At 33.4% G+C, this 21,205-nt stretch overlaps 1 protein-coding gene across 4 annotated transcripts in view; it reads right to left on the bottom strand.

The window, feature by feature from the left end:
- The window catches only part of PDS5A (PDS5 cohesin associated factor A), a 118,225-nt gene that overhangs the window by 23,991 nt on the left and 73,029 nt on the right, over positions 1-21,205 (bottom strand). For all 4 annotated transcript variants that reach the window (XM_064487327.1, XM_064487322.1, XM_064487330.1 and 1 more), the window contains exons 18-26: positions 17,863-17,968; positions 16,016-16,176; positions 12,850-12,973; positions 11,876-12,034; positions 9,099-9,167; positions 7,827-7,963; positions 4,549-4,672; positions 4,023-4,227; positions 3,411-3,525 (exon numbers count right to left, since the gene is read on the bottom strand). In XM_064487327.1, coding sequence (XP_064343397.1) covers positions 3,411-3,525; positions 4,023-4,227; positions 4,549-4,672; positions 7,827-7,963; positions 9,099-9,167; positions 11,876-12,034; positions 12,850-12,973; positions 16,016-16,176; positions 17,863-17,968 — 1,200 coding nt within the window. The remainder of the gene's footprint in view (positions 1-3,410; positions 3,526-4,022; positions 4,228-4,548; positions 4,673-7,826; positions 7,964-9,098; positions 9,168-11,875; positions 12,035-12,849; positions 12,974-16,015; positions 16,177-17,862; positions 17,969-21,205) is intronic.

Below are 21,205 nucleotides of genomic sequence, written 5' to 3'. Positions count from 1 at the left end.
ACACTTACAAATATTTTCTCCCATTCCGTAGGTTGTCTTTTCATTTTATTTATGGTTTTCTTTGCTGTGCAAAAGCTTTTAAGTTTGATTAGGTCCCATTTGTTTATCTTTGCTTTATTTCTTTTGTCTTGGGAGACTGACCTAAGAAAACTTTGCTATGATTTATGTCAGAATACTTTACCTATGTTCTCTTCTAGGAGTTTTATGGTGTCATGTCTTATATTTAAGTCTTTAAGCCATTTTGAGTTTATTTTTGTGTAGGGTGTGAGGGAGCATTTCAACTTCATGATTTACATGTGGCTGTCCAGCTTTCCCTATATCACTGTCTTTTCTCCAGTGTATATTCTTGCCTCCTTTGTCAAAGATTAATTGACTGTGGGTGTGTGGGTTAATTTCTGGGCTCTTTATCATGTTCCATTGATCTATGTCTGTTTTTTTGTGTCAATACCATGCTGTTTTTGATTACTGTAGCTTTGTAGTATTGTCTGAAGTCTGGGAATCTTATGCCTCCAGCTTTGTTCCTTTTCTTTAGAATTTCTTTGGCAATTCTGGGTTTTTGGTGGTTCCATATAAATTTTAGAATTATTTGTTCTACTTCTGTGAAAAATGTCATGGGTAATCTGATAGGGATCACATTAAGTCTACAGATTGCTTTGGGCAGTATAGCCATTTTAATATTAATTCTTCTAATCCAAAAGCATGGGATACTTTTCCATTTCTTTGAATCATCTTCAATATCCTTTATCAATGTTTTATAGTTCTCAGCGTGTAAGTCTTTTACATCTTTGGTCAGGTTTATTCCTATTTTCAATGGAATATTATTTAGCCATAAAAGGAAATGAAGTTCTGACAAATGCTACAACATGCATGAACCCTGAAAGTATTGTGTTAAGTGAAATAACAGATACAAATGGACAAATATTGTATGATTCCACTTACATGAGGTTTCTAGAATAGGCAAATTCAAAGAGATATAAAGTAGTGGTTACCAGTGGCTGGAGACAGATGCAATGGGGAATTGTTACTTAATGGGTACAGATTCTCTGTTTGGATGATGAAAAGGTTTGGAAACACAGTGGTGATGGTAGCACAATACTGAAAATGTAATTAATATTTTACTACAATAAAATAGTGATACAATAATAAGCCACTTCCACAAAGTTACATGACCGCAGTTTGAAAAACATATTATTCAACACTTCAAATTACAAGGTAAAAAAAAAAAATATAAGGTAACTTAAAATGAAATGTTTAAAAATATTCAAAAGCATTGCATGCTAGATAGAACCAAAAAATATGTGCCAGTGATTTCAATTCTAACTCTAATTACTTCAGTACTTCAGTACTCTTTCCACATCACTGCTGCCTCTCTTAAGTCTAATCCCTTTTCCACATGACTGCCTTGCAACTGAAATAGGGCTAAAAGGGTCCCTAACATAGACCTTGTGTTTGAGGCAAATACATACATTGTCTTTTCATTTTATAAAAGTGCTTTGTGGGAAATTCCAAAATAAAAGTTGTTTAAACAAACAAACAAAAAACAAAAAAAAGAAGAGAAAGAAAAAAAAGAATTTACAAATATAAACATTTACAAAATAAACAAAAGTTAGAATTGGAAGATATTTTAGGAATTATATATTTCCTCTTCTGCATTTTACGGATAAGCCCAGAGAAGTAAAGGTTTTATTCACAAAGCTGGGTCTAGACTCTATGTCTCCTGAAAGATACTTATGTGGCTTCTTAAAATATATACCAATTAAAACTCTAAAAAACAATTTTCTTTAAGGCAGACTTATTTTCAAGCATTTGAAGTATAAAGACAATATCACTCAAATGATGTGCTGGAAGCAGCAACTGAATGACAAGCCTTCAAAATGTAAGGAGCTCACAGGCTGATGCCTAAGAGTATTGTTGGACAAAATATACCTCTTCCAATTGTTAAGATTTTGACACAATTTCAGTGACCAAAGCTTCAGAAGGCAGACATAAATGCTGATTACAACTTTAAATAAGATTAGGAATAAGGCTTAATGTCACACATAGAAAAATCATAATGCCTTAAATATAAGGTGAAGGAACTAATTTAAAAGTGCAAAGCAGGGAGCTGTCTCTACCAGCCGTGCTGGCTGATAGCTCTTGGCTCAAGTGCTTTCTTTCCCTGCTGGAGCACTTTCCTTCCATTTCTCCTCCTGAGCAATAAGTAGCTGTTCATTTCATCTCTCTGTCTCTGTCATCCTTTCATAGCCTGCAGCAAGTACCCACACTTTGGTGGGCTTCCTAATTTAAGGATCCCTCTATGTGCTAAAAGAATGATGATTGTCTCATACCTGCCATTGGGAAAATGCTCAGTAAGGATGCCCTGCTCAGTCTTTCTGGCCCTCTCTCCTCCCCTTCAGAGCAACCTTCCTCATTTATTCTCTCTTTACCCATAAGCTCCCAAAGAATGGAGGGTGGGACAGAGTGGGAACGACAGTATAGGAGACTGCCATTTGGGGGATGTTCACTCTGTGACAGGGTGGGAAGTTCACATGGGGGTGGCGTGGGAAAACAGAATGCACAGTTCGGGCTCAGTTCCTCCCTATGACTCCTCCCCAACTTTACCTGATCTTTCCCTCCCTTACTCCAGGGAATGGTTTCCCATTGGCTCAGAACACTTAGAGCCTATTAGAACATGAAGGCTCCAAGCTTAAAAATCCCAGCTCAGAAATGCCTATTTTCATACAAAGAATAGATATTAACTTTACTTAGAACAACTTAAAAAAAAAATGCAAAGCAAAAGCATAGCAATGGGAAAATAAATATTGTTTTAAAGTTTTTTGGAGGTCATTTGTAGATAATTCTAGGCAACCTCAAACCCTTTCCCTCACCCTGCATCATATACAAATTTCTGTTTTACATAAAGATGCTTCTTAAACAAGTGTTCTATAATTGTTTACTTGCCTGGCTTTCCACTAGAGACAAATTTCTGACTAGTGTAACAAATTGAATTTTGTATTACCATAGTCCTGCCACAGAATATCTCCTGTGTGCGCATATTTTTAAGGCATTATCTTTTGAAGTTGAAAGTAAAGTTGAACTTTTCAAGGAGAGAAGTTTTCTCTACATGGCTTTCTAAATTATCAAACTTCAGTAACTGAAGCCTATCTTAATACAAACAGTAAAAATAACATAAAAAGCAAACCAGTCTATCTCATAGACTCAGACAGTTTACTGCAAACAAATAGGAAACAAACAAAATCAAACAGAACCTGTTAGATGGGAACAATTCTTTAAGATGAAACTTAAAATTTACAATAAAAGAACAAAACCACAAAAAGGGTTTTATTCTAATGGAAACAGTAACAGGAAAAAAATTATCATCTTTTAAAGACTAAACATAATTTTTATAAGTCTTAATCAACATGACTTACTCTTTAATATCACGAAGCTGATCAACATCTTGCGATCTTGTAAAATCTGGATCATGGGCTAGCAGGTGGATCATATATGGAACTACATATTCAGGCAACAGTGATAATAATTTCTCTAAAGTGAAAAAATTATTAACAATAGTGATAATAGTTTTTATAATTATCTTTCCTAACATTCTAACTACTTCAGTTAACATGTTTCCTTTTGGTTATTTCTAAATTTGAGGCAACATGTTACCTAGATGATACTGAAATACTTTTCTCAATTTTGAAGGCTACTAAAGACAAAGAATAACTTAAGATTATACAGTGGGTTCCTGGTAAAGCCAGGAAAATAATTCATTACTGCCCAACATCAGAGCAATGTGTTCAAATCAAGCCACACTAATGACTGTAAAAAAAAATGCAGTTCATCCTAATAGTTTTATGCATTGTAAATAGGACTCAGAAATAAGGATTTAAGATTTTAAGTACATCTTAATTACAACAGCATAGTATGAAAATTCCAGTGCTATCATAAAACTACAATAGAAATATATGAAATAAAACCCCCTACAAATCAGTACATTGAGAAGATATATTTGCACTTTGGGAATTTTCCAAGTTACTTACCAGTAGCCATGGGGTTCTGTTTAATGTACTCCCTGCGTATGCTGATATTTTTAAGCAAACACTGTCGTGCATGTGCTCTTCTCTCCTTCACAGGATCTTTGGCACACAAGGCAAAGATCGCCATATACTCCAATGGGAGCAGTAACTTCACAAGTGCCTTATGTAGCTTCTGAGCAAATATCTGCCTTACTTGATAGCACTCATCCTACAGCAGCACAAAATCAAAAATACTTACATAAAAATATTAGTACTTTCAAAACCATGTCAAAAACTCCTAGTTTAGTTTTTTGAAAATTGGCAAACATTTACAAAAGAGAAGTTTACGCATTTTTAATGTCTTCATTTTAAAAAAAGATAATTACACTGAAGGAGTAAATAGCTTAATATTTGGGGGATAGCTAGTTACAGTAGTAATAAACCTCTTTTGTGCACAAATCCATACAGTAAATGGATCTATAATCCATAGAAAGTAAATTAATTTAACTTCGAAGGCCAAGTAATTAAGAAAAATAAGATTGTTACTTACATTGATAACAAGTGCACAGAGCTGAAACTGTTCTGGGGTTATAATTTCATGGTAACAAGGTTCCTGAGCAAGCTTCATTATGGCACTACCAGCAGCTAATCGCAAGCGAGACATATCAGATTTACTATAAACAAACAAAAAAGAAATAAACATTTCCTATAACTATTATTCATAAAATGCTTCAATTCCTTTTTGACAGTTAAGAGCTTTAGCATAATTTAAGCTTAAAATGACATAATGTACAAATATGGAAAGTTACTTTGAATCTTGAACTCAACACAGGGAAAAAGGCTCCAGTCATTGACTATCTGATATTAAATTTATCTGCCTTTATTAAAAAAAAAATTTGTTTATTTTATTGAGGTATAGATTTACTATATATTAATTTCAGGTGTACAACAGTGATTCAAAAAATTTTTAAGGTTATACTCCAGTTATAGTTACTATAAAATATTGGCTATATTTTCTACACTGTACAGTATATCCTTATAGCTTATTTACTTTATACAAAGTAGTCTGTACCTCTTAATCCCCTACCCCTATCTTGCTCCTTTACTAGTTTGTTCTCTACATCTGTGAGTCTGTTTCTTTTCTGTTATAGTCACTAGTTTATTTTTTCAGATTCCACATATAAGTGATAACATACACTATTTGTCTTTCTCTGTCTGACCTATTTCACAAAGCATAATACCCTCCAGGTTCATCCACGTTGTTCCAAATGGCAACATTTCATTCTCTTTTATGTTTGCCTTCATTTTTAGTTATGCTGTAGCTTAGATTCTCCACCACAGCCAAGCAACTCTGCTTACACTCACAATGGCACTAACTGCAATGCTACCAAAAACCACTTACATTACGAACTGTATTCTTCATTTTAAGAGAAAATTCATTCACTGTAGAAAATTTGATATTGAAAAATTGTGAAAAATTAAAAATCACCTATCAGTTAAAATCTATTTCCTACAATTTTTAAGTGTACACACACACACACACACACACGATAGAAACAGAGCTTAAGTCTACACAGGTCTGATGAAATGGAGGGGCTAGGAATTAGGAGTTAATTTGCACCAGAAAAGGGGAGGCAGTGTCTCTCAGGTACTAGTCTCTGGGAGGAGACTTTGCTTTGTAGCATCAAGTATTTTGAGGGAACCTAGCAGGTCCAGGCACTCCCACCCCCACAGAGTGGACTTTTATCATCTAAATGGTAAAATGTGACAATGATATGGTGAAAAGACATTCTTCTTACTTTCACTTCTATGTGGAACACAGCATAGCTTTCATATTTTGAAAACTTCAGGAAATGTGGAAAACTTGGCCTGAATCCACAAGTGACTATTATTTAGCATACTAGAGGAGAAAACATGGCACTCTTGGACCACACGACTACCAAACTGAGCACTGGTAACAATGAGGGACCCTCAAATGGCTTCTGAGGCAAATGATTCAGGAATTAAAAAAATTAATAGCTACTATTTGGGTGCTTAATCTATGCTAGGCAGTGTATGAAACACTAATTTTCACTCTGTAACATGAGGAAACTGAGGCTTAGAAAAGTGATTTATACAAGTTAAAACAGCTAGCAATGGAGTATAGAGTTGAATAAAGTTTCTGATTCCAAAGCCCAAGGTGAACCACAGGATATGTAATATCTGTTTAAGACCTGCCTAATAATTTCGTGGTATGTATGTTCCACAGTTAACCATTTCTGTTTTTTGTGATGATAAAAAATGCTGCACAGGGCATGTTTGTGTGTATAGTTTTGGATGATTCTTTTTTCATGAGTGTAATAAAGAGTCAAAGGATAACATTTTTAAGGATTTAGACACAAAACGTCAAACTGTTCTGCCAAGACTGTGCCAATTTATATTCACACAAGTAATGAGGGAACCCATTTCCCTGATCTCATGGAGCAATGGTTGCTTAAAAAAATTTTATTTGTTGATTTAACAGGCAAGAGATATCACTTAAGTTAAAATTGTATTTATTGTATTTAGTGATGCTGAACATTTTTTTAAAAGATAAAATTGGTAATATATAATCTTCAGCTCTATTGGGGATCCTGACTATTTGTCACTGATGTATAAGAACTCATTATTAAGCCTCTGCTATACACGGTACATAATTTCCCCAAACTTAGAACTTCTTACTATCTCCAATCTTCAGTCTGTTCATGCAAAGCTACTCTTGGCTTACTCTATGATAAAAATAACTTTTCATCATTTTCTTCAGTTTATCAAAGCATTCAGCATCTCTATTGTAACTGTGCAATATCTTATCTCTTCCACTAGAATCTATATTCCTTAGAGGGAGAAGTAATTGTACCTTTAAAAAAAACTTAGCAGTACTTGGAATGATCGTGCTCAATAAATGCTGAATGTATAAATGAACAGTAAGCCTATCCTCTAACACAAATTCTAAAGTAAGAATGCAACACAAGTAGAATTTTTCAGTTATTTTTCCTGGACCCTAGTAAATCAAGAATTTGAAAGAGACAAGGTTAATGAAAATTTGGCTTTTATTTTCATCTTAAAAGGAAGAGAAAGAAGGATAGTGTGGGGGTGGTATAGCTCAGTAGTAGAGTGTGTGCTTAGCATGCACAAAGTCCTGGGTTCAATCCCAGTACCTCCATTAAAAATAAATAAATAAACCTAACTATCCACTCCCCCTCCCTCTAAAAAGAAGAGACGGTGATTTCACAGATTTGAAGAGTGAAAATGTGCAGAAATGGAAACTTTTTTTTTTTTGCATCTGCAGAACTTTGAATACTCTTCAGCAAACCATAGGAAGGCTGCAACTCTTCCTTCTTTGAACCTATACTAAAATTTGTATTCCTTTCATGGCACCAAGTTACTTTACTTGTTCAGTCACCACACTATAGGGTAAGTTCCTTAAAGACAGGAACTGAATTTTACTTGTTTTTGCTGCAATGCTTTTCATAGTGTTTCATAAAGAGTAGTAATTCAACAAATACTTATTTAATTGAACAAAATGTTGAAGCTAACTGTAACATTGCTATAGTGATTATGACTAAAAATTTACTGGAAAAAGAAGTCTCTAGGAATGAAGAAAAATATACCATCGTTATTGAGATATAAACCCCAAATGAGTACATAAAAATTGAATGCAAAGCACATAGTGCAGTTACAACAGTCAACAATAATTAATCCACAACATTGCAAACTGACTATACTTCAATGAAAAAAAATTAGTTAATCCTATGTAAGCTTAAATAAGATCTTGAGCGTAAAAAAACTGAAAAGGGAGAAAAATCTCACCTGATCCTCTTTTGCTCTGTCAGGTCACCCTCACTAACCAACATCGCTGATAATAACCGAAGAGTTGAATTGGCAGATTTGGACTGGTTGTTTTTCATACCCAACAGCCATCTTACCAGAAGTTTAATTGCCTGTACCTATAAAATATTAACATGCTAAAAAAAGAAAGCAACTTAAAATTCCACTTAAAGGGAAAATTGGTTTATGTTAGTTAGATTTGTGAATTACCTGCCAGCAGACATATTTTAGTAAACAAATAAATAAACAATATTTATTCTGTTTAATCTGCACCAGGTACCTTCCCCAGAGCTGTAAATGTATTACTTTATTTACTCTCCCAAACAACTCTCTGAGTGAGGTTTTCTTATTTCCAATAAATAAGGCAATTTAGACACATTACTATGATAGATGACTTGCCCAAGGCCTGACTCCCAAACTCAGACTTTTCACACTTGGACACTTGTCCAATATTTTCAACTTATTTAAAAATATATTGCTTAAAAATTATTTAAACTATACTAATTTTAGTGATTAAAAATAACTATTTAGATAGACTTTAGTATTTTTTATAGTACTGAAAAACTATTTTGAAGAAACCATTAAGTCTGATTCAGTCTCACTTAACATTCTGATTTAAAAACAAAACTAGGAGATTCTGTAATTATTCATAGTCATAGTTACTTGGCGGTTTATACTCAAAAGCTTGTTACCAATATACATGAAAGAACTAGCTAAGGATCTAGGTAGTATTTATCATATTTATTGACAACCTGAAAAAAGGAATTGATAGAATATATGATGACTATGAAGTTACTCAAGGTGAAACAGATTATCAAGTAAAATGATAATGAATAAATTTTGTTTTAAATCCCAAGACTACCACTTTAAAAATTAATTTTACCAGAGTACAATTTAAATCTATCAAAAGTTACCAATTCGATGACAACCATCTGTTTTTGACAAGTTAATATTTATATGCTTGTAGAGCAACAGTGGTAATGAGACTAGACTTGAGATGCTTCTGAGCATCAACATTCTACAACAATCTCTGTGTAAAACAGCCTCACTGCAACTGTCTTAGCAGGCAGGCAGGTCTACAGAACATTCTGACATACATATATAAAAATAACTCAATAACAACTAAAATTTGAGTAACATACAACTTTTAAAGCACCTGATTTAAAAATGCTTATTAGCTGTTAGGTTAAAAAAAGATATCTATAAATGTTCATTATTTAAACATAAAAGTTATCAAGACCTACACAAATTTACCTTTGCTAGTACTTCAGGGGAAACCTCTTCATCTGGAGACCATAATTTTCCATTCTTTTCACCTGTTGACTACAGACAGATTTTACTTTTAGAAAAAATTTTAAAATTTTGCTCGTTAAGTTTTTCATGCTGAACAATGCAGTGCTCCAGGATACTCACAGGAAATGGACCAAGTAGTGACTGGAAAAGAACAAAGCTGGAGGGCTCAAACTTCTTGAGTTTGAAACTTACTACAAATCTATAGTAATCAAGACAGTGTGGTCAGTACTGACATAACGACCAATGGAACGAAACAGAGAACCCAGAAATCTCTCACGCATATGGCCAATTGGTTTTTAACAAGAATGCTGAGACCAATTATTGGGAACAGTCTCTACAACAAATGGTGCTGGAAAAAAGTAGATACAGCCACATGCAAAGGAATTAAAGCTGGACTATTATCTCATATCATATACAAAAATTAACTTAAAAAATGGATCAAAGATCTTAATTTAAAAGCTAAAACTATAAAACTCTTAGAACATGATGTAGGGAAAAAACTTCATGATCTTGGATTTGGCAAATGTCTGACAAAGGTATAAGACTCAGAATATATAAAGAATTCTTACAACTCAACAACAAACAATTAAAAGTGGGCAAAGGACTCAATATCCAAAGAAGATAAACAAACGGCCAATAAGCACATGAAAAAAATTCTCAACATCATTAGTCATTAGGGAAACAAATCAAAACCACAAGATACTTCTTTACACCTACTGGGATGACTATCAACAAAACAGGAAAGAGTAGGTGTTGACCAAGATGTGGAGAAACTGGAAGCCTTGTGCATTGCTTCTAGGAATGTAAAATGGTACAGCCACTTCGGAAAACAGTTTGGCAGTCCCTCAAAAAGTTCAAAATAGAATGACCATGTAACCCAGCAATTCCACTCCTAGGTATATAACATAAGAATTTGAAAACAATGACTCAAATGTTCAGATCAGCATTATTGACAATAGTCAAAAGGTGGAAAAAACCCAACTGTCCATACAACAGAATATTATTCTGGCATAAAATGAAGTTCTTCGGAGGACGGTATAGTTCAAGTGGTAGAGCGCATGCTTAGCATATACAAGGTCCTGGGTTCGATCCCCAGTACCTCCTCTAAAAATAAACAAATAAGTAACCTAATTACCCATCCCCCGCAAAAATGTTCTGATACATACTATAATATAGATGAACCTTGAAACCATTATGCCAAGTGAAATATGTCAGACACAAAAGGATAAATACTATATGATAAGAGGTATCCAAAATAGGCAAATTCATGGTGCAGGAAAGAACAAGAGAGGTTACCAGAGGCTGGGGGGAGGAGGCAATGAGGAGTTACTGGTTAATGGATACAGTCTCCATCTAAGATGATAAAATTCTGGAAATAGGGGTAGTGGTTACACAACAACGTGGCTGTTTATTTTAGGTGGTAGCTTGGGCCATTTTGGAGAGTTACTCAGCTTTCCTGTGTTATCCCCTGTGTATTTAGGAGGTACATGTTAGTAAACTTGTTTGCTTTTTCTTTTCTTTTTTTTTTTTTTTAGTAAAAGTAGATTTATTTAGAGAGATGTACACGGGGACGGTGGGGGTGGTGGGGAGGTTAAAGGTAGACACATTCTCCATAGAGTGCGGGTCATCTCGGAAGGCAAGAGAGAGCGAGCACCTGTTGGCTTTTAATAAACAAAACAAAACAAAAAATGCCCAACAACAAAACCAAGAACATGGGTGTATATAATGTGAGTGAACTGCACACTTAAAAGTGGTAAAAATGGCAAAGTTTATATTATGTATATTTTACCACACACAAAGGAGAGAACCATCTTAAAACAGAATTTATCAACAATCAAGTCATCACTTAAGAGATGTCTTAAATTTTACATTTGTTGCCCGCCGGCCACATCCATCAACAGTGCAGAGAAAAGCATGAATGCATGCAATGGGAAATGAGACTTTGGCCAAACTCTTCCATCCTTGTCTATCTCGTCCAAACAGGGAGAGGGAAAAGAGGAAGGAGTGCACTGGCAAGTATCTTTCTTTTTAAGTTCAGATATTGAGGGTTCAAAGACTATTGAACCATGTAGAAGGACTAGGTAACCTGGGTAGTTAGTACTGCATTGAAAGTCATCCACAATTGTCCAGCAGGTAACACCAATTTGTGTCTTCATTCAATTAACTCTTTTATTTAGATCCATTTGGTAAAGTGGTGATTTCAATCAGATGTATGATTCAGAAATCACTCAGGGAGCCTTTTCAAGCTAGACATCCCTAAGCTGTAACCCAAAGGTGAATAAATCAGGGTGCGTGCTTGCTCTCTCTTACATGCGCATCTTTCAATAACTAAAACAATACATTAACTCTAGTCCCAAAAGTGCAATGTAATTAATTACATTTCAAGAAGCTAGTCAAATACAATTCCAGTTATATTTTAAACGATGTTTGATAAAACAAAAAGCACTCCAGTAAATTGTCCTTCAAATATTAGGATAACAGCATCTGACTTACACTTTTCACTTCATGATTCATCCATCTCATGTTCTCATGTTTTTCTTTCTTAAATATTAAGTTCTACTAATAGCTACACAGAAGTCAGAATGTCATTTGGAAATTTAAATAAGGAGGGAAAATATATAATAACTTAAAAGTAAAAGAGAATTATATAGAGAGAGAAGCAGAAATGCTGTTTCTGTGACAAAAATGCAAACCATCTTAATCTCATGATTCTAAATTTAATTAAATGAGAAACTTACCCTGTCATTCATTAGCAGATCTTTCACAATAAAATTTGCTACTACAGATTTCATTGGGGAAGCAAATTGATCTGGTGCTAACATGGAAATGTGGCCCAGTGAAACTAATGGAGTTATAAGTTGTTCTGGTACATCAGCATTCAGACTCCTGCTGAGTGGCTATAAAAATAAAACAGTCAAAATTACCATTCTGTTCTATAAATATCTAGACATTTTACGGAAACAGTACATGTTCCTAAGTCCCTGAATTTATCACGCCAAAACAAATCTGTTCTAATGAGATGATCAAAAGTAACTTCAGCCGTACTAAACACTTGATTCTTATTCTACATTCTGAAATTTAATATGATTGAAAGAATACAGAATGATAAAAGAAAAAAAAAAGGCCCACATAAAAGGTACAATGCAAGAATATTTCTGCACTGTCAAATCAGCATTATTTTCAAGTCATGTGCAATAGGTTTGTTATGTTGGTGGATTTCTTATCCTGTGGGGACATTTTAAATGATCATGGATCATTAAAAATAAGAGTTTACTGGGTTCCATTCATACTGCATCCAATTTATGGTAATAGGAATACTTTTCTAGTAGTGGAATCAGGCCATGGATCATACATAAGGAAAGGCAAACAGAACTAATTTTCAAGTAGGGTTGTCAGGCACTTTAAGCTGGGTGATTTAAAGTCATCTACTAATAATTTCTGAGGCTAATAGGACCACTGAGCCAATAAGCTGACATTAAGTAAAATGTAACACAAACACACAAAACATCTTTCAGTATGTAGTATCTGAACAAATAATCCCATCTAAAGTATGGGACTATTTAAAGTGCTGAATAAAAGAGAGTCCCTGCTCCCATGGAATTTATTTTCTAGAGTGGGACTAAAAAGCTAAAAAAAACTACCTTCTATCTTTATCAAACTATAGAGCATAAAAATAAGAATCAACTAAAACACATCCTATAGTTACACATACCTCAAAAATCTGTGCAAGCTGGACTTCTTTATTTGTGAATATGGCATGTATACAGTGAACGGCCTGTTTTGCTTGGTGTGGAGTACCTCTCTTTGCTTTCTGATGTAAAATGGGAATTAAGGTCCTGGAAAAAAATATCATAGTTTTTAAAAAGCCCATTAACCACAAGTAGTTCTTTTCGTTGTCTCCTACTTCATCTCCAGAAACCATTTGGATGTATGCTGGTAGAAAGCCTCTTTTAAAAATTACCTGATCTATAGAAAGATTTAAAGCTCCTTCTCTGTCACCAAGTAAAATCCAAGAAATAACAATGCCTCAAAAAAGGCTACTCCAGGAGATAATTTTCACTTTAAAGCCACTGCATGAATATGGAGAAATAAACAAGCCACCCTTAATTTATAACCTAAAATTTGACCCATACCATAATTTTACAGTTACCTTCTAAGAAGATTCCTAAATTTCCTACTTCCCTTTCACAATCCCCTTCAGTTATTTTAAAGCAGCCATGGTGGGGGGTGGGGTAGGGAGGAGCAAAAGGCCAATTTTTACTTAAAAACTGAAATGAGCATACCAGTAAAAGGGAGAATGAAAGGATACAGACACATAGATAGAAAAGTAATAAAACATTTAACAATTATTAAGTACTTGTGCCAAGCACTGTTCTGTTTTTTTTAACATGAATTTATTAAATTAATCCTCAAAATAGCCCAAAGAAAACTATTATTATAGTCATTAAGTGGATGAGAAAACTAAAGCACAAACATATTCATTTAAATTTCTTAAGGTGACAGAGCTAGGAAATGGTGAAGTTGGGATTTGAAGGCAAACATTTCTGTTCCAAATCTATGCACTTAACCACACAGACACTGAAGATTAAAAGTAAAACAATCTTTCTATAGGACAATATGGAAATACATAATACAGTTATAATGCATTAAGTGTTGATGATATGGGAAAACATTTAGTAGAATGAAGAAAATGGCATGTTTGTATCAACTTATTAAAAAATTGGCATATAATCAAGTAAATAGAATATTCATAAAATTATATATCAAAATGTTAATAGTGACTTTCTTTTCCTTTTTCCTTTCTAAAGTTTCAGCTTTTTGCAATGAACTTATTACATATTTTTTTTAAATCAGAAGAAAATCCACAGGCAAAACAAAAAATTTAAGGAAAGATACTTGTCATACATTTAATGCAATACTATTTTATAGATTATAAGGTCACTGATACCATATGCAGTGTGACAAAGGGTCCTCTTATACTAATGGGAGGCTAGACATTAAGAGCAATACCCCAGACCCCAGGTCATGCACCTCAATCAAAAAACTGGAACATATGCTAGTCAGTATAAGTTTAATTTGATATTTATGAACATGCCACATTTCTCTCCATGCAGATTTAGAATTATGAGAGGTATTTTCATGCCCAAATAGCCTCCTTGACTGAGCACTGTTTAAGTCTGTCTTTCAAACCAATTTACCAGGGTAATAGTTCTTGTAACACTAGTAGGCAACAAAGGAAGATACCATGTTGATCAAATTGTTGTTAAGTGTATTATTAATTAGCCTAATGAAATGGTGATACATAAGTCAACTTTAACCTTTCTAGTGTGCTATAATCCAGTGATGTCATCAGGGTTATTACTGAGGTCTGCAGTGTTGTGCTTCTCTGCTTTTCAGTGATTCTCTCATTCCTTCCCCATTAGTCTTAACAACAAGAGGTTTTATTCCTTGTGTCCAAAGTTAACTCTTCCACTGCTTCTTTTGGGATAGAATTCCTTTAAGAATAAATCTTTACCTTAAAAAATTGTATAGGTTTTCCTACCTTGAAAGACTCACAAATAAATTTATCCTACTCTGTCAATGATTTTTTCTATAATATACAAATATAAAGATTATCATTTCTAGAGTATAAACTCCTTAAGAGAGTAAGGACTGTCTGTGGCAATTCTTTCACATTAGCCAGTACAGTGCTGCAATGAAAACAACATACAATAAATATCGAATTATTTCTCAAATTTAAATTACTGGCTCACAAATTTAAAGTCATGAGTTCTCTTAGTATTATTACCCTGTGAGGAAAAACTGGTTTGATTTGGAAATACTCTGAACTATTTACATATACACCTTGAAAGTGTGATTCAATAGCTTTCAGCAATGTGTTCTTCCTCCAAAAGACATGTCCCACATTTTATGTCTAAATATAAGCTCAGCACAATGTTGATCCTAAGGCAATCCCTTTAAGACGCCAAAGTGAAAATATCAAAGTGTATTTCATTCTTAAGAGGAGAGGGGAAGTAATCTAGAGGGAGTGATAAGAGCACCATGGCAACAAATAAATATTAAGCACATTACTTGATTATCCAATTCTTGGGTGGAAAATGAAGGTAGTAGCTTACTGAATTTATAACCCAGTTAGAAAAAGATGAACATACAATAATTAGGAAGATATATTAATCACAAGTTCTAAATTCTGTGGTAACTTTTGCTTATTAATATTAGTATCTAAAAATCATATTCTTTTTGAAAATTATTTTATTTTTATTGAAGTACAGTCAGTTTACAATGTTGTGTCAATTTCTGGTATATAGCATGTTTTAGTCATATGTATACATACATATTAGTTTTCATATGGGTTTATTATGGGTTACTACAAGATATTGAACCTAGTTCCCTGTGCTATACAGTATAAACTTGTTTATACATTTTATATACAATAATTAGTATCTGCAAATCTCAAACTCCCAATTTTTCCCTTCCCAACCCCTCCCCACCGGTAACCATAAGTTTGCTTTCTGTATCTGTGAGTCTGTTTCTATTTTGTAAACAAGTTCATTTGTGCCTTTTTTAAGATTCCACATATAAGTGATATCATATGGTATTTTTCTTTTTCTTTCTGGCTTACTTTACTTAGAATGATGATCTCCAGGTCCATTAAAATAATTTTCTTCAAACAAAGTTTCAACTTGTTCTTCTGCCCATATTCTAATGGTAGGGGAGAGTGTGAAGCAGAGAAAAGATGAAACAAAGGATATAGAATAGTAGTTTCTAAATAAGAGTTGTCTTTCCTTTCTCCTGTCTTCCTGAGTGAAAGGGAAAAATGATCCTATGACTCCCACACTTAGAAAACTTCTGTTTACCAATAGAAAAAACATACTCACGATCGTATCTGGGGTAGGTCTGTTTCTATTTTGTGGCCTGTATTTCTAAAAATTTGTATAGCAGCTTCTGCTACCTTGTCATCTTCCATTCTGAGGCACTGTAACAGGGACTCATATGTCTCTGCAGAGTGGAACGAGGTAGGATGTGTGAAAGACAGAACCTAGAGGAATAGATATAGCTTTAGAAGTACAGACAATAGTTTTAATCCATTAAAAGAAAAGAATTATTTTCTACTCTAAATAAAAATTTAAATTATGGGCTGCATATGCCAGCAACACAGAATAAAGATGGTATCCACAGCCTCCCTTGTGGTTAGTTGTGGCTAATGAGACACTAGCAGAAATACTGTGCAATAGACAGCTGATGTAAAAACAGCCCTTGCCCTATTTTCTTCTTCACCTCATAGTCTATTCTAATACTGGGAGTGGGAAATGTGGCTCCTTTTTTATGGAGTGTGGTATCGTGATGTGAACAAAATACTAACATAGAGCTTTATTTCACTGGCACAAAGATACTGTATAAGAAAATATTTCAAGTGAAATCCATCATAAAAATTTCACTCATCATAATAAACAAAAAAGCCATTATTGTAAACTTTTAATCATGCTTACAAACATAATTATTCCCCTTATTTATTATGACGTAAGTTCCAGCCTATCCTTAAGGAATTTACAGCAAGTTAGATGCAACATGTCTACAAAGTTTACCTTCATATGAGGAAGAAACAACTTGACTGCCCTTATTAGGGCTAAAAGCAGAGAAACAAAGACAGAGGGCAGTAGAGTATGTACTCCTCATTAACTTTTTCAGTAAGATTTATTTAATTGGTTATAAAGAGAAGAGACTGTCTCATTTGGTAAGGTTTACAATGATAATATTTAGATATGAGGTTTTATTTACAGGACAATGTAGAATTAAACTTGAAAAGCTGAATCAAAAAACCTATTAAAAATGTTTGCCTTAAAGATGATTTCACTCTTAAAACTATTTAAACATATAACCCTATTACCAAAAATTAAAATCTTTCTCATGAAGCATCATATCAATTCTTTCCATGAAATGATATTTAAGACCATTCCAATACAATCCCATCACTCGCTTTTTTTGTCTAATTAGTTCATTGCACTAGTTTGTCTCTACTTCCGTAGTTCTCGTGTTGTCTTAATGATCTGTCTCTCTGCCTTCAACAACTTCTCCTCTTTACTCCATCTACTGAAAGCTTTACCAAGTGCTGCATCATATTAAAAACCAGGTTAACTGTCCTTGATAGTAAGTACCTTTCTGCCCCAGTGGCACACCACAATCTGGAACCAACTTTGTCTCCTGGTATTTCCCAAAGCAATACTTCTCTCTAGTCAGGCTAGACTCCCAACAATCCCTAAAACATGCCAAGAATTATTCTCTTTGATGATGCTCTGTTCCCCCTAGATTAAGCTGTATCTCTTACTAACTGATCAATTCTCTGCGTTCTATTATGATTATCAATTGTTTAAAAAATCCCCGATCACATAGATGCTGTCATATTAATTCCTGTGAGCAGTCCTTCTACCCCAGATGCAGGTCCTCTGAAAGGTAAGACTAGATCATTAAGCACATGCTATTACAATCATGGCAGGCAAATGATGAACAAAATAGCAAAAACCAAAAAACATTATTATCTTATAATGTAAAATAATTACATTATTATAATGTAGAAAACATGTTATTTTTATAAAATATGATTTCCACTACAAATTTTAACCTTTTGAATAGTTTCCAATGAAATAAAGCCTGACTGATGCATATCCTTAAAGGAATTCAAATTATCACTGAGGAAATGTGTGGAGACAAATTGTTTAAAAAATACCTTAAGAAGTTCAAGTCCTGAACGAATAGCTGTATCTGGACTTACACCCTCCTCTTCATCATCTGCTGTCCCCTCTATTGATTTATTCATCAGTTTTACCAGTGCACTATTAAAATAAGAAAATCTAAATTAGTAACACTTCTAGAATAGTAACTGCATCCTAATTGCATTGTGGCAGACATATGTAGAACCTAAACATCAAATTCAAGTATTTTCTGAGAGAAAAAGTTATTTTGTGACTTTTTAAATTTTGCTCTCCACATGACAGCTGCACTTATTTTTTAGTTTATTTGCCCCTTCAACTCAATGTATAATAATAGTAACTCTACGGAAAAACAAAACTAAAATTAAATCATACACATACTAAAATATATTTTGTAAGTATAAGCAAGGTAATATTCATTCCCATATAGAGATCATTTGCAATTTTAAGAATAATAAGATGGTAGTTGCTTAATGGACAAATGACAATCCACTCAAAGCAAAAAAACAATTAATAAACACACACATGGACAAAGGCATTAAATTAATCACTCGCAATTAATTTATCAAATCAGTAATTCTGTTCCTAGAAATTTATAGCAAAGAAATTTATAGCAATTCATAAGAAGTACCAGGCTATATTCATAAACAGATTCATCAATTAAAAATTATTTAAGTGTCCACCATTACTGAATTAGTTTTTCAAACATACCTAGCAAAATGAAGTATTACCTGATCAATAATAATCAGACTATGTGGCAATATGGTATTATTTAAGTAAAAACAACTGTAATTTTTGGTTTTGAGACTTCATTTCTTCATCAAGAAACTGAAGAAAATATTACTTTGAGGACATTAAATTATTATAGCAAATAGCCTAGTACAGGCAAATATTCAACAAATGGACCATAATCATAAAAGTTTTAGGTTAAATTTTTTCCCTTGGTGTTATACATATTTAAGTCAATAAAATTTTTAAAGTACAAAATACATGTTAAGATGCAGATGCTGAAATTTAAACCACTTTCAGCATTTTCATTTCCCCTTTTACATCACAATAGTTTAAAAGCTTCATCAATATCTTCAATTGATGCAAAAACTTTAAAAAAAACCAAATTGGATGTTAGTGTATGAATATTAACTTATAATACAATTTACATACCATACAATTCACCTATTTAAAATGTGTAAGTCAATAGTTTTTCAGTATAGTCATAGGGCTGTACAACCATTACCACAATCTAAAATTAGCTTTCCCCTCATCCCAAAACAAACCTCTTCCCCATTAGGAATCATTTCTTACTCATCCCCACCTCCTCTAGCCCTAGGCATCTGCTAATTTACTTTCTGCTGCTATATACATTTACGTATTCTGAATATCTCATATAAATGGAACCATACAATATGTGATCTTTCAAAAGTCCACTTCTGAAAGAAAAGTGGACTCCTTTCTCTTAGCAAACTGTTCTCGAGGTTCATCCATGTTGTAGTATGTAACAGGACTTTATTAGTTTTAATTCTAAACAATGTTCCAGCGTATGCACATAGGACAGTTTGGATTGTTTCTGCTTTTTTAGCTACTGTGAATAATATTGCCATGAACATTCATACACAGGTTTTGTATGGGCATATATTCAGGAGTGTAATTGCAAGTTTATATAGTAACTTTGTGGCACCATATACCACTTTTGGAGGAACTGCCAAACTGTTTTACAAAGCAGCTCCACCATTTTACATTCCCACTAGCAATACATGAGGGTTCCAATTTTTCTACATCCCTTCCAACTTGTCTTTTCGATTATAGCCATTCTAGCAGGTGTAAAGTAGTGTCTCACCGTGGAGATCCATACATAAAACATTCTCGTCTCCACAAAAACTTGCCTTATTCCTCTTCTGCGGTCAATTCCTTTTTCCCAACTTGGCAATCACTGATCTGGTTTCTGTCACTATAATTTTACCTTTTCTAAAATTTTGTATATTTTATATATTTGCAACTGACAACTTTTATGTGACAATGCTTTTGAGATTCCTCCATGTAGCTGTATAGAATCAGTGGTTCATTCTTTTCTACTTCTGAATATTCTGTTGTATAGGTACACAACAATATGTTTATCCAATTACCAACTGATGGACTTCTAGGTCTTTCCACTTTAAAGATGTAAATAAAGCTGCTACAGGCAGTTAAATATTAGTCTTTATGGGAAGTATGTTTTCTTTTCTTACAGGTGAATGTCTAGTATTGGGATTCCTGAGTTGTTTGGTGATATATGTACATTTAATGTTACAACAAACTGCTTTCAACATCACCAACACATGGTTAAGTCAGTCTACATCCTTACCAACACTGTGTATAGTCACTATCTTAAATTTAAGCCACCTAGTAAGTGTGTAGTGGTATTTCTTATTGTAATTTGAATTTGCATTTCCATAATAAGTAATAATGTTGATTGTCTTTTATTGTGCTTATTTATTATTTATATATTTTATTTGGTAAAGTATCTGTTAAAATTTTTTGCCCATTTTAAAACTGGTCTTAATATTGAGTAGTAAGAGTTCTTTTAATATTCTGGATATAATTTTTTATCAGATATATGTTTTGCAAATATTTTCTGGTTCTGTGGTCTGACTTTTCTGTTTCTTAATGGTGTCTTGCAAAGAGAAAAAAATAATTTTCTGTCACTTAGATTTCACTAAGAAATCTTGCTTACCCTATATTTTGTTCTAGAAGTGTAACCTCTTACATTTTATATATATATATATATATATATTAAAACTTATTCACAATTTGAGAAAAATATTCTAAATTAAGCTTTCTGTTAGAAGGAAATCCTATAAAAACCATGAATTTACTAACAAGATTATAAATATGTTTGATAAAATTTACAAAAATGTATCTGACCACTTGTGATAGAAGTCAGTGCACACATTTATTTATTCAGTATTTACTGACTACCTACTGTTTGCTAAGTCTTAGGGTTTATCCTGGAAATATAGTGTAAAACAAGACAGGCATAATCTCTGCTTTCATTACAATGCAGGTGGGGTCACCACTATGAGTCGAAACACTATCTGAGAAAAGACCCAAATACTGAAGCCAGAACTGTAGTCTTCTCTCCTGTGAAAGTATTTTCCCTCATTTCTAAATTAGATAAGTAATATGCATTCCATATACTTCATGGGATATCATGAAGCAAAAGATTATCACCAATCTAAAACTGCTTGGGACGTCTTCTTTGGTAAGGGACATCTTTCTCTCCTATTCTGTATAAGAACTGTTTCAAATCTTTACCATTCTAACTTAGGTCTATTTTTTAAATTCTTACACTGAGCAGATTACCTCACTTTTTAACCTAATGGAGAA

Source organism: Camelus dromedarius, chromosome 1 (assembly GCF_036321535.1).
Source record: "Camelus dromedarius isolate mCamDro1 chromosome 1, mCamDro1.pat, whole genome shotgun sequence".
Taxonomy (NCBI): domain Eukaryota; kingdom Metazoa; phylum Chordata; class Mammalia; order Artiodactyla; family Camelidae; genus Camelus; species Camelus dromedarius.
Note: the sequence above shows the minus strand (reverse complement) of the source record. Positions and strands in the feature narration are given on the sequence as shown.